At 49.8% G+C, this 12253-nt stretch overlaps 1 protein-coding gene across 5 annotated transcripts in view; it reads left to right on the top strand.

Annotated features, from left to right (window-relative positions):
* MTUS1 (microtubule associated scaffold protein 1) overlaps positions 1–12253 on the top strand; it is a 192733-nt gene that overhangs the window by 85219 nt on the left and 95261 nt on the right. Inside the window, exon 1 of one of the 5 annotated variants that reach the window (XM_006149689.3) lies at positions 4164–4182. The exons of 3 other annotated variants lie outside the window; for them this stretch is intronic. In XM_006149689.3, the coding sequence (XP_006149751.2) occupies positions 4179–4182 (4 nt within the window). In that variant the 5' untranslated portion in view covers positions 4164–4178. Of the gene's footprint in view, positions 1–4163; positions 4183–8702; positions 8800–12253 lie in introns of those variants that run through there. One more of the 5 variants, XM_006149688.3, reaches the window with a different exon arrangement.

Genomic DNA, 12253 nt, shown 5'->3' on the forward strand with positions numbered 1-12253 from the left:
TTGAGTGGAGACTTGTCTGCAGCTCCGAGTGTCCACAGTAAATGGGAAAGCCCCGGCCCGGCCTGCGGGGAGTCTGGAAGAGCGCCGACGCTGCAGTGGCCTCAACGTGTGCCCGTAGGGGTTGGCCGTCAGGGGAGCCGCTGCCATTCCCGAGGGTGCAGACGCAGACTTTGAAAGGGCAAGGTGTGCTTGGGGAACCGCAGGGCAGGATCAGCTTGCCTCTAGCAAGATGCGTGTTGGGTCTGTCTCAAGGAAGGCCAAGGAAGGCCGAGGCAGGTCTTCTGTGAGACACAAGCTTGTGAGTCTCACAGGGCTTGGGGGCTAAAACAGAGCGCAGGCCCAGCCTGGTGGTGCAGTTGGTGGCAGTACAGAGCTGCAGAGCTGGAGGCCACGTAGCCCGCCCCGGGTTTGGATCCCGAGCTGACCTGAAAACACTGGGTATGAATACGTGTGCTACCACGTGGGGGACTACAGAGGGCACTGCAGTGTGATGAGACTCCACCAGAGCTGCCTGTCTGTCTCTGTTTTCTCTTTCTCACTCGCTTGTGCATACATGTGTTCTCTCGCATGAAATAAAATAAGTAAACATAGGGGACCAGCAGATGGCGTAATGGCTATGTCGCTGGACTCCCATGTGGTTCGAGTCCTGAACCTGGTGGCTTAAACTCAAACTGGGCATGTGTGCGTGAGTGCTCAAGATCCTGAGAGGAGAATGGAGGGAAAGGGATTGCGGCGTGGCCATCTCCTCTGGGGGGTGATTTCTCATGGTGTGAGAAAATCACCTGTCTCTCTCTTTCTGGTAAGCTCATGCACCCTACAGCAAAAACCTCTCCAAAATAAACAAACAAACAAATAAATAAAAAATAAATAAGTAAGTAAGTAAACTTAAAGAAAGCAGAGCCCATATTGAAGGCATTTTGTAGAGTGTCTGGGCAGCTCTGTTGAGTGATAAATCATCCGGGGCGTCTCTGCAGATTTCTAACTTGGATGGCTAGGTCAGTGGCGAGGCCATAAAGGAAAACAGGTCTACAGGAGACAGAATAAGAAGCGATTTTTTCAGGAGGAGAATCAGGGGTTTAGTTCGAGGCGTGTTACCTCCGAAGAGACCAGACTGGGAAGCACCCCCAGGGGATGTGTGCGTGTCTGAGATTTCGGACAGTCGACGTGGAGAGCCTCAGGATGCCTTTGGGCAGAGAGCTGATAGAGATGGTGCCGGAGATTACTGTGAGAACCGGGCCATGGGAGAACCGGAACATATCCCGCCTACGGCAAACGCACTCTTGAAATACGGGATCGCAGAGTGCGCGGCTGCAGACGAGCCCGGGACTCGAGCGCGGTGACTTAGGACGGCGGCTCTCGGTGATGGGTGAGCAGCGTCCCCTTTCCTGGCCCATTTCTTTGAGATTTTAGGTGATTTCTTCCAGATGAGCTTTTGCAAATTTTATTGATTTGTGGATTTCTTTAACCTTAGAAAAGGAATTAAGATGGTGTTTTGCCAGGGACCAGGCTCGGCGGGGGTGGGTTGACTCTGGGAGTCGGTTTGATTTTGAGATCTTGATGATCTGTCTGCCCAGGGCAGGGCTGCTTGGCAATCTGGGCTTCTAACAAGCTGGGGCTCCTGGGTGCCCTCCTCTGCTCCGAGGGGTCCTCAGCATGCAGGCTGGAGGGGAACGCATTTGCCGATGAACACGGGAAGGCCCTTATCCAACCTCTGGACGGTGGCCCTGGAAGGGTGTGGCACCTCTCAGAGGTAGCACGCCTGAGTCTGCTGTACGACACAATGGATTTTTTTTTTTTTTGAGAAGTTTTTGCTATAGGACACGTGCACTCGCCAGACAGAGACAGAGAGACAGAAAGCGAGAAATCACCCCCCAGGGGGGATGGCCACGCTGCAGTCCCTTCTCCTCTGTTCTCCTCTTGGGATCTTGGACATGCACGCACATGCGCCCGGTGTGGCGCAGGCCCAGCCTGGTGGTGCAGTTGGTGGCAGTACAGAGCTGCAGAGCTGGAGGCCACGTAGCCCGCCCCGGGTTTGGATCCCGAGCTGACCTGAAAACACTGGGTATGAATACGTGTGCTACCACGTGGGGGACTACAGAGGGCACTGCAGTGTGATGAGACTCCACCAGAGCTGCCTGTCTGTCTCTGTTTTCTCTTTCTCACTCGCTTGTGCATACATGTGTTCTCTCGCATGAAATAAAATAAGTAAACATAGGGGACCAGCAGATGGCGTAATGGCTATGTCGCTGGACTCCCATGTGGTTCGAGTCCTGAACCTGGTGGCTTAAACTCACACTGGGCATGTGTGCGTGCGTGCTCAAGATCCTGAGAGGAGAATGGAGGGAAAGGGATTGCGGCGTGGCCATCTCCTCTGGGGGGTGATTTCTCATGGTGTGAGAAAATCACCTGTCTCTCTCTTTCTGGTAAGCTCATGCACCCTACAGCAAAAACCTCTCCAAAATAAACAAACAAACAAATAAATAAAAAATAAATAAGTAAGTAAGTAAACTTAAAGAAAGCAGAGCCCATATTGAAGGCATTTTGTAGAGTGTCTGGGCAGCTCTGTTGAGTGATAAATCATCCGGGGCGTCTCTGCAGATTTCTAACTTGGATGGCTAGGTCAGTGGCGAGGCCATAAAGGAAAACAGGTCTACAGGAGACAGAATAAGAAGCGATTTTTTCAGGAGGAGAATCAGGGGTTTAGTTCGAGGCGTGTTACCTCCGAAGAGACCAGACTGGGAAGCACCCCCAGGGGATGTGTGCGTGTCTGAGATTTCGGACAGTCGACGTGGAGAGCCTCAGGATGCCTTTGGGCAGAGAGCTGATAGAGATGGTGCCGGAGATTACTGTGAGAACCGGGCCATGGGAGAACCGGAACATATCCCGCCTACGGCAAACGCACTCTTGAAATACGGGATCGCAGAGTGCGCGGCTGCAGACGAGCCCGGGACTCGAGCGCGGTGACTTAGGACGGCGGCTCTCGGTGATGGGTGAGCAGCGTCCCCTTTCCTGGCCCATTTCTTTGAGATTTTAGGTGATTTCTTCCAGATGAGCTTTTGCAAATTTTATTGATTTGTGGATTTCTTTAACCTTAGAAAAGGAATTAAGATGGTGTTTTGCCAGGGACCAGGCTCGGCGGGGGGGGGTTGACTCTGGGAGTCGGTTTGATTTTGAGATCTTGATGATCTGTCTGCCCAGGGCAGGGCTGCTTGGCAATCTGGGCTTCTAACAAGCTGGGCCCTTTTATTTGTATGTTTCATGTAATATATTTTTCCTTAATTTGTGGTATCTGTAGTTCATGTTTTCCCTTTCTCACTGGTAGAGTTCAAAATTAAGCAATAATTTTCAATCCTGTATCTTCTCTGCTTTTGATAAGGAATCCTGGAGATTTTAGGTTTAGCTTCTTTTTTTTTTTTGAGAGGTTTTTGCTATAGGACACGTGCACTCGCCAGACAGAGACAGAGAGACAGAAAGCGAGAAATCACCCCCCAGGGGGGATGGCCACGCTGCAGTCCCTTCTCCTCTGTTCTCCTCTCGGGATCTTGGACATGCACGCACACGCGCCCGGTGTGAGTTTTAAGCTACCGGGTCTGAGACGCGAACCGCGGTCGACTACATGGGAGTCCAGCGACATAGCCATTATACTAACTGTTGGTCCCGACACAATGGATTTTTGTGTTCCTTTGGGTGGAAGACACGCGTTCTCAGACCCATGACTGAGAAAGTTATTTCTGTTTAATCCTCACCTGAAGCAGCAGACGTCTTGCCCACAGACGTGCAGAGACAGGTATGAGCACTACCGCCAGGAACACCACGCTGCCATCCGTGCCTGTGGTTGTGAGAACCTTGCTTTACGGACCGTTCTTGTTTCTCGGTCACATGACCACTCTTCAGACTCGCCGTGTCTTTGCCGTGACTCACCTCTCCCGCTGTGTCATGTGAGCTTACCCTTGACCCAGGCAAGGGCTGATGGATACGCAGAGTACACAGGGTCTTAACGCCCGCGAGTACAATATTGCCTTGGCTGGCCTGGGAGTGAAGAATACTAACGTCTGTTTCCAGAGTATGAAAGCAGCGTGTTCCGAAATTCTGTGTTCTAGAAGACAGCGCGTTCACTCAACAGTAGTTCAAGAGTGTATTCTACGCGCGTCACATGCCAGATGTGGAGGAATTGTGGGATGAGTAAGAGGTGGATTTCCCTTCAGGGTGTCAACAGCCAAACGAGAAGACAAGCCCTTCTCTCCTCACGTTAGCCCTTATGATAGTAAACAAAAATAGCTGCAAGATTTCAAGAAAGGGCATGGTTATAAAAACCAAAGTTTTCTGGGGACCAGCAGTTAGTGTAATGGCTATGTCGCTGGACTCCCACGTAGTCGACCGCGGTTCGAGTCCCGGACCTGGTGGCTTAAACTCACGTCAGGCACGTGTGCGTGCGTGCCCAAGATCCCGAGAGGAGAATGGAGGAGAAGGGATTGCGGCGTGACCATCCCCCCTGGGGGGGGGATTTCTCGCTTTCTGTCTCTCTGTCTCTCTCTCTCTCTATCTGGCGAACGCACACGCCCTTTGGCAAAAACCTCTCCAAAAAAAAATAAAAACAAAGTTTCCTTAAATTGTTTGTTCCTATAATACAGGAAATTGTCTTACCTACGTATGGCCAGTGTTGGCTTAGTGTTGATGTTTTTTACTGTAATTTTTGCCTGTTGAGACCCCAGATATAAAATTGGAAGGGTATGCGTTTTTCTACGACTTGGTGTTTCCAGGGCTTGGCTGGGGTACTAGGAAAAAGGAGAGTAGAAAATTAGAGTTCGGGGTGTAGAACGCAAAGACTGAGGACAGTCGGTACTGATGGCAGAAAGGGGGGGCTGCCTGGACACGGACTGGAGTGCTGGCCGCTAACAGAGAAGTCGGCCACACAGGGCCCACCCCCATCTTTCAGGGTCAAGAAACATGAAGGCATGATTGGAAGCAAGAAAAAACCTTCTTCCACTCCTGTTGTATCTTGAATTTGGCCAGCTATGTGGGTAGTTTGTCAAGCTTCCACTGTCCCCTTCCTAGTAGGCTGTTTTAGAAGATAGCATTTTAGGGACGGCCCTGTGGCATAGTGGTTTAGGGGCCTGGATTGACTTGACCAGCTATGTAATTTGAATTACCGCCCACGCAACTTGAAAACCATGCCTGTCATGTGTGCATGCATGCATGCCCCAACTCCCGGCAGGATGGAGAATGGAGGAGAAGGGGTTGCAGTGTTATCACAACCCAGTGGGGGTGCCGTCTTCATCAGCCCTCTCTCTCTCTAGTTCTCTGTCTCTTTCTCTGTCCCTTCAGGGAGTGCACATGCCCTCTGGGAATTAATAAAAGAAGTATAGCATTTTAAATGCAAATGAGAAGGGGAGAAACATCACCTTTTAACTCACCACCACCAAATAGCTTTTAAATTCAGTGCATTTCTTTTCACATATTTTCAGGCGCTTGCCGACATATGTTTAATGGGGACCTGTTAGACTGTTTTAGAAATCTCACACCTAACAGTCAGGAGGCACTTAATTAGCTGATTGAGTTTTCTTTTCCATTTAGAAGGTATGCTGCTTATTTGCACAGATTCTTACATTTTTTTAAGAGTGAGACTTTTGCTACAGGGCGCATACACTTACTGGAGAGACAGAGAAATAGAAAGTGAGAAATCCCTCCCCCCCCCCAGGGGTGGGGGAGGATGGCCATGCTACAATCCCTTCTGTATTCTCCCCTCAGGATCTTGGACATGTACGCACATGCATCTGGTATGAATCTTAAGCCGCTGGGTCCAGGGCTTGAACTGTGATCGACTATGTGGGAATCCAGCTATGTAACCATTACGGCATCTGCTGGTCCCCTTAAATTCATTTGGATAACACGGCTTTCTGTGACCTGTATTTCAGCCAAACATGCTGTGGTTCATTTCTTTTGACTTTCTAGGCATTGACGTTGTTTCTAGATTTTCCTAGTACCTCTACACTGAAGAGCCCCATATGGAAACACACAAAGTGGACAGGTCGATGCCTGGGCTACATTCCTGTAGATGGGGTCAAGGCTTGTGAACTTTTTTTTTTTATTTTTGGAGAGCTTTTTGCATAGGGCGCGTGTGCTCACCAGAAAGACATAGAGGGACAGAGAGACAGACAGCGAGAAATCCCTCTCCCCCAGGGGGGATGGCCACACCACAATCCCTTCTCCTCCATTCTCCTCTTGGGATCTTGGGCACGCACGCACTTGTGCCTGGTGTGAGTTTAAGCCACCGAGTCCGGGACTCGAACCGTGGTCAACTACATGGGAGTCCAGCGACATCGCCATTATGGCATCCGCTGGTCCCATCTTGTGAACGTTTTTAAGGCTTTTCCCAGACGTTTCTATGTTGCCCTTCTGTGATGTCTTCAAAGTCCCTGCTCCTGCTCTGAGCATGTCAGTGTCTCCTGAAACCCTCGCCGGTATTTTAGCATTTCTAATACTCTTTCCAAATGTGCGTGGTTTGGGGAATGTGCAAAACGACATCTCATTTTAGTTGGTACATGCTTGGCACTCGGCGAGTTACTGAGTGAGTGTAGGTTGACGTGTCAGAGTCCTGTGGGACAGCAGTGACGACAAAGCGCGGCCCTTCTCACAGCCACCCTGCGGTCGGGGAGCCAGGCTGTCCATGAACACAAGCGCAGTGTGTTTGGTAATGGTGTGCGTGTGTTTGGCAATGGCATGTGCTACGGAGAGAACAAATACTCGAGCAGAGAAGAGGGCTGGGAACGTTGAGGGGTGTGTGTGACAGACAGAGAGAAATTTCAGTTAGCGTCACCAGGGAAGGTGGCTTTTGAGTGATGCCCTGAACTAGCCCGTCATAGGAATGTCTGGGTGAAGATCACTTCAGTGAGAGACAGCAGCGAGAGGACCTGGGCCAACATGCCCTAGGAATAGCCCGGAATGTGCTAGGGAGGAGGGAGTGGGAGGTGAGGTTTGAGAGGTGATGAAAGCTGGGTCACGTGGTGTCTTGCCAGTCACACAGCCTTTGGCTTTTAAACCGAGTGACTTTGTAACAGGCTCACCCCGATGTCTGTGTTAGGAGCAGATTGGATCCAGAGGAAGGCGGGACCAGGACACTAGTGAGGAGTTCATGCTACGATCGTGGCAGGAGACTGTGGTTTCTCTGACCACACTTACTTGAAGCTTTGTGGTGTTGGGGCGTGGTCACTCTACAGCAGACCAGTGTCCAGGTGTCCAGGATAGCGCCGACAGGGTTTGCTGAGCGTTGGGTGAGAGAGGAGTCCGGGGTGACCGTGAATGAGTGCTGAGTGTGAGTGCTGAAAGGTGCTCTTGCCGTTAACTGAGGTGGGAAAGGAAGACAGACACAGGTGTTGGGGGTGGACCTCACTTTTAGAGATACTCTGTTGTTATGAACGTAGATTTGAGAAGATGTTCAATAGAAATTTGGGTACGCGAAAAGATTTCCTAAAGTTCATGGAAAACATAAAAAAAAATGTGTTCTTTTTGGTGTTAAAATAACTTGAAATCCATGCATAGTTTTTTCATAATAAGCATTTTTTTTAAATGTCAGAGGACATGAGCCTGCATGAGAGCAAATAGAAAAAAAGAGAAGGCCCCGCCCCCCCCACACACATCGGGGCCTGACCACACCATAATCCACTTCTCCGTTTTTTTGATTCTTTCAGATGCTGAGCGTGCATGCATATCTGCCTGGTGTTTTCGTGTGTTTGTTTTTCGTTTTGCTATAGGGTGTGTGAAGTCACCAGAGACAGAGAGATAGAGGGAGAGTGAGGCTAGAGGGGATAGCCACGCTGCAATTCTTTCTACCCCATTTTCCTCTTGGGATTTCGAGCGTTTGAGCGGACACGCACAGGGACCCACATGACTTTCCAGCAGCTGGGTCCAGGGCTGCAGTTGGCCATGTGGGATGGAGCCACCTTAACTTCTACACCACCTGCTGGCCCACACTGGGCGCGGTTTTCAGCGCCAGGGCTGGGATTTGAATCATGGTCAGCCGTGTGCGATCCAGGCAACCTTCTCACTGAGCAACTGTGCTGCAGAGCTGGCTGGTTAGCACGCCTTGTGGGAAGACCCCTTGCCCAAGTCTAACGTACATAGGAGTCTGAACTAGGGGTCTAAATTTGGGATTCAGGAATGTGTGGATAATACTTTGTCGCCAGACTGGATGAGAATGTCAGGAGAACGAGAACAGGTTAGAGGGTGCCTCTTGGTACCCTCTGGAATGCTCTGAAGTACCTTGTAGGTTCTTCTAAGCTTAAGTACCGAGGAGATGAGGAGGAATCGCGAAGGAGGATGCACAGAAAAAGACCAGCGGTAGGACAGAAGTCAGTCGGGAGCAGTGTCTTAGGAGCCACGTAACGAACGTCTTCAGGGAGAAAAGAGGAATCCGTTCAGCTGAGTACTGCTAGCTGGAGGGCTGGGCCTTAACACAGCTCAAGGCTGGTGACAGCCCTGCCACTGGGCTTAAACCTGGAGCTGGCGTGTTTATCAGGACCTAAGGTTTGGAGCCAGCTGCGCCATTTTTTTCTGTCCTTCCAATCCTGCCGCCTCAGCATGTAGCTTTTGCCATTGGCATTTCAGTTAAAAATGGTCGCCAAGGGTTCCACATGCCACACCCTCCTGCCACCCCAAAGGACAGCCTGGGGGGGGTGTCTCTCACCTGACATGCCCCTCTGTGCTGCCAGAACTAACTCAGCAGCCTACCCACGAGGACTCCTCTCTGTACAGCTGCTCAGCACAGGCCAGATCACATGGTCAGCCCCAACTTCAGGAAAGGTTGGGAAGCAAGGCTTTGGCTTTTAATTTCTACAGGATGTGAGCAGCGGAGGTGGGGGTTGGGAAGGACAGTTGGGTAGTCGGGAAAGGCATTAGATATAGGAAGGTTTCTTTTTTAGAGGGGTGTGTGTGTCTGTCTGTCTGTCTGTCTTAGGGGGTGAGCGCACACTGGAGAGAGAGACAGTGAGTGGGAAAGTGAGTAGTTACCCTTCCAGGGATGACCATGCCACAATCCCTTCTCCATTCTCCTGGGATCTTGGACATTCATGCACACATGTCCGGTGTGATTTTGAAGCCACAGATCCAGGCCTCAAACTATTGTTGACCATAAGCAGTCCAGCAACCTAACCGCTAAGCCATCACCTGGTTCTGGAAGGTTACATTTAATAAGAATTGTAACGACTCTTTATTTACTCTTTTCTTTTTTTTGGAGAGGTTTTCGCTATAGGACGCATGCGCTCGCCAGACAGACAGAGAGAGACAGAGAGACAGAAAGCGAGAAATCACCCCCCAGGGGGGATGGCCACACCACAATCCCTTCTCCTTCATTCTCCTCTCGGGACCCTGGACATGCACGCACACGTGCCCAGCGTGTTTCAGGCCACCGGGTCTGGGACTCAAACCATGGATGACTATGTGGGAGTCCAGCGACATAGCCATTACGCTAACTGCTGGCCTCCTATTTACCCTTTTCTTTAGAGCGGCTTGCTTATATTTTAGGGCATAGGATTCTTGGTGGTTGTTAGTTCCCAGAGGGTGCTTATCCTTCATAGAGAGGTGGGCGGATGCAACCCCCAGTAGGATATACTTGTACCTCAGTTCCTTATGCATTTCTCCTTTTTTTGGAGAGGTTTTTGCTCACCAGAAAGACAGAGAAACAGAGAGACAGAAAGCGAGAATTCAACTCCCCTGCCCAGGGGGATGGCCACGCCGCAATCCCTTCTCCTCCAGTCTCCTCTCGGGATCTTGGCCACACACGCACGTGCACCCGGCATGAGTTTAAGCTACCGGGACTCAAACTGCAGTGGACTTACATGGGATTCCAGTGACATAGCCATTGTACCAACTGCTGGTCCCAATATGGTGTCTTTTAAATTTTTTAAAAAAATTTCTTTCCTGAAACAGAGATACAGAACCTCCAACAGAGTTGGCTTTTTCTGTTTTTGTTTTTTGGTTTTTGAGAGCTTTTTGTTATAGGGTGCGTATGCTCACCAGAGAGACCGAGAGTGAGAAATCACCCCCCAGGGGTGGATGGCCATGCCGTAATTTCTTCTCCTCCATTCTCTCGGAATCTTGGGGCACACACACACACACACACACACACACACACACACACACAGAGAGAGAGTCAGCGAGCCACCAGGTCCAGGACTCGAACTGCGGTCAACTATATGGGAGACCAGCGATGTAGCCATTATTCTATCTGCTGGTCCCAGTCTTGTCCTTCTTTTTTTTTTAAAAGGGGTTTTTGCCTTACAGTGTGTGTTCTCACAGGAGAGAGAGAGACAGACTAGACAGACAGTGAAAGGGAAAGTGGGAGATCGTCCTTCAGAGGGGATGGCCACACCGCAATCCCTTCTCTTCCATTCTCCTCCTGGGATCTTGGGCATGCACGCACATGCACATGGCATGATTTTCAGGCAAAGTCCAGGACTTGAACTGTTGTTGGCCATGTGGGAGTCCAGTGATGTAACCACCACGTACGTCCTCTCTGGGCCCCTCCAAGTCAACCGTCCACCCCAGCTTGGCCAGCCCCTGCACCACTGTCTAGCTGATTTAATTTTGCTTTCATGTTGTCAAACATATTGTTTCCTATCTTTTTCTATGTTTTTATGCATAATGAAACCCTCTCTATAGTTAATTACTGGTTTTTATGATTTCTCTTAAATAAACCCTTTACGTTTAATTTATTGGTGGACAGCAAGAACTAGTGGCTAATATTTATATGGTACTGTGTGCCAGGTGCTGTTTTAAGCTTTTCAAAATTATAAATTCATTGGGACCCTCAGATAGTGTAGTTGACCGCAGTTCGTGTCCCGGACCCGGTGGCTTAAACTCACGCCGGGCGCCTGTGCGTGCGTGCCCAAGATCCCAAGAGGAGAATGGAGGAGAAGCAATTGCAGCATGACCATCCCCCCTGGGGGGCGATTTCTTGCTTTCTGTCTCTTTTTCTCTCTCTGTCTCTCTGGTAAGCAAAAAATCTCTCTAAAAAAAGTGTAAACTCATTTAACTTGCATGAAAACCCATGCAGTAAATGCCGCTACAAGCCCCTCCCATTCTTACCCACGAGGAACAGAAGCCCATAGAGGTTGACTGATGTGCTGACAGCCAGGGCGTGATGGGGCTGGAGTCACACAGATTGGCTGACTGTGGATCACCAACCCCTAACCACTATACCATACCGCTTCCGATGTTTTCATTTGTTTAATTCAAATGTCTTATTTTTCATATTTTATTATTTATTTGTGTTAAATTATCCAAAGACATGTGTGGTCACCAGGCAGAGAGGCAGAAGGCACCCCCAATGGGGTGTGGTCATATGTAGTCCCTTCTCTGTCTCTCTGCCCTGTGAGGGTTTTGGCCACACACACACCCGACATGTTTTTCGAGCAACTGGTAATGGGATTCAGATTGTGATTGGCCATGTGGGCTCCAGCTTCCTTAACCATTAGGCCAACTGGTCTGGCTCCTCTAATATTGTAATGTTGCCAATAAATAGGATTTACTTATTTAAGGCATCTCTCTTGTCCTAGCCTGAATTTTTACATTTCTGAGATTTATACTCTCCTTTATTAACCTGTCAGTGCAATTTTATGCCAGTAATAGACTGAACATTTTGTAATACTGTATTCCGGCTAGTTGCATAAGTTTCTCATTTATTTTTTTAAACTTTAAAAAAATTTATGTAAAAGGGCCAGCTTCATGGCACAGTCATGATGAGTTACACAAGAGAAGCCAATCCCACACGGTGAGCGTGTTTGAATCCTGCACTCTGTGGGCCTACGAGCACCCTGAGCATGTGAGTGAGTGAGTGCCCAAGCTGCGACGGGCTGGGGGGCCGGAGGGAGGGGGTTGTGGGATGACCGGACCCTGTGGAGGGTGTTCATCTGTTCCTCACTCTTGTGTGCGTGCACACCATCATGAACTACAAAAATAATTTTTTTTTTGAGAGATTTTTGCCATAGGGCGCGTGCGCTTGCCAGACAGAGACAGACATAGAGACAGAAAGCGAGAAATCACCCCCCAGGGGGGATGGTCACGCCGCAATCCCTTCTCCTCCATTCTCCTCTCGGGATCTTGGGCACGCACGCACACGCGCCCGGCGTGAGTTCTAAGCCACCGGGTCCGGGACGCGAACCGCCGTCGACTACGTGGGAGTCCAGCGACATAGCCATTACGCTAACTGCTGGTTCCCCAAAAATAATTTTTTGAGTATATAAATTATAATGCTGGC

This window comes from Tupaia chinensis, unplaced genomic scaffold (genome assembly GCF_000334495.1).
Source record: "Tupaia chinensis unplaced genomic scaffold, TupChi_1.0 Scaffold000271_1, whole genome shotgun sequence".
In the NCBI taxonomy this organism is placed as follows: domain Eukaryota; kingdom Metazoa; phylum Chordata; class Mammalia; order Scandentia; family Tupaiidae; genus Tupaia; species Tupaia belangeri.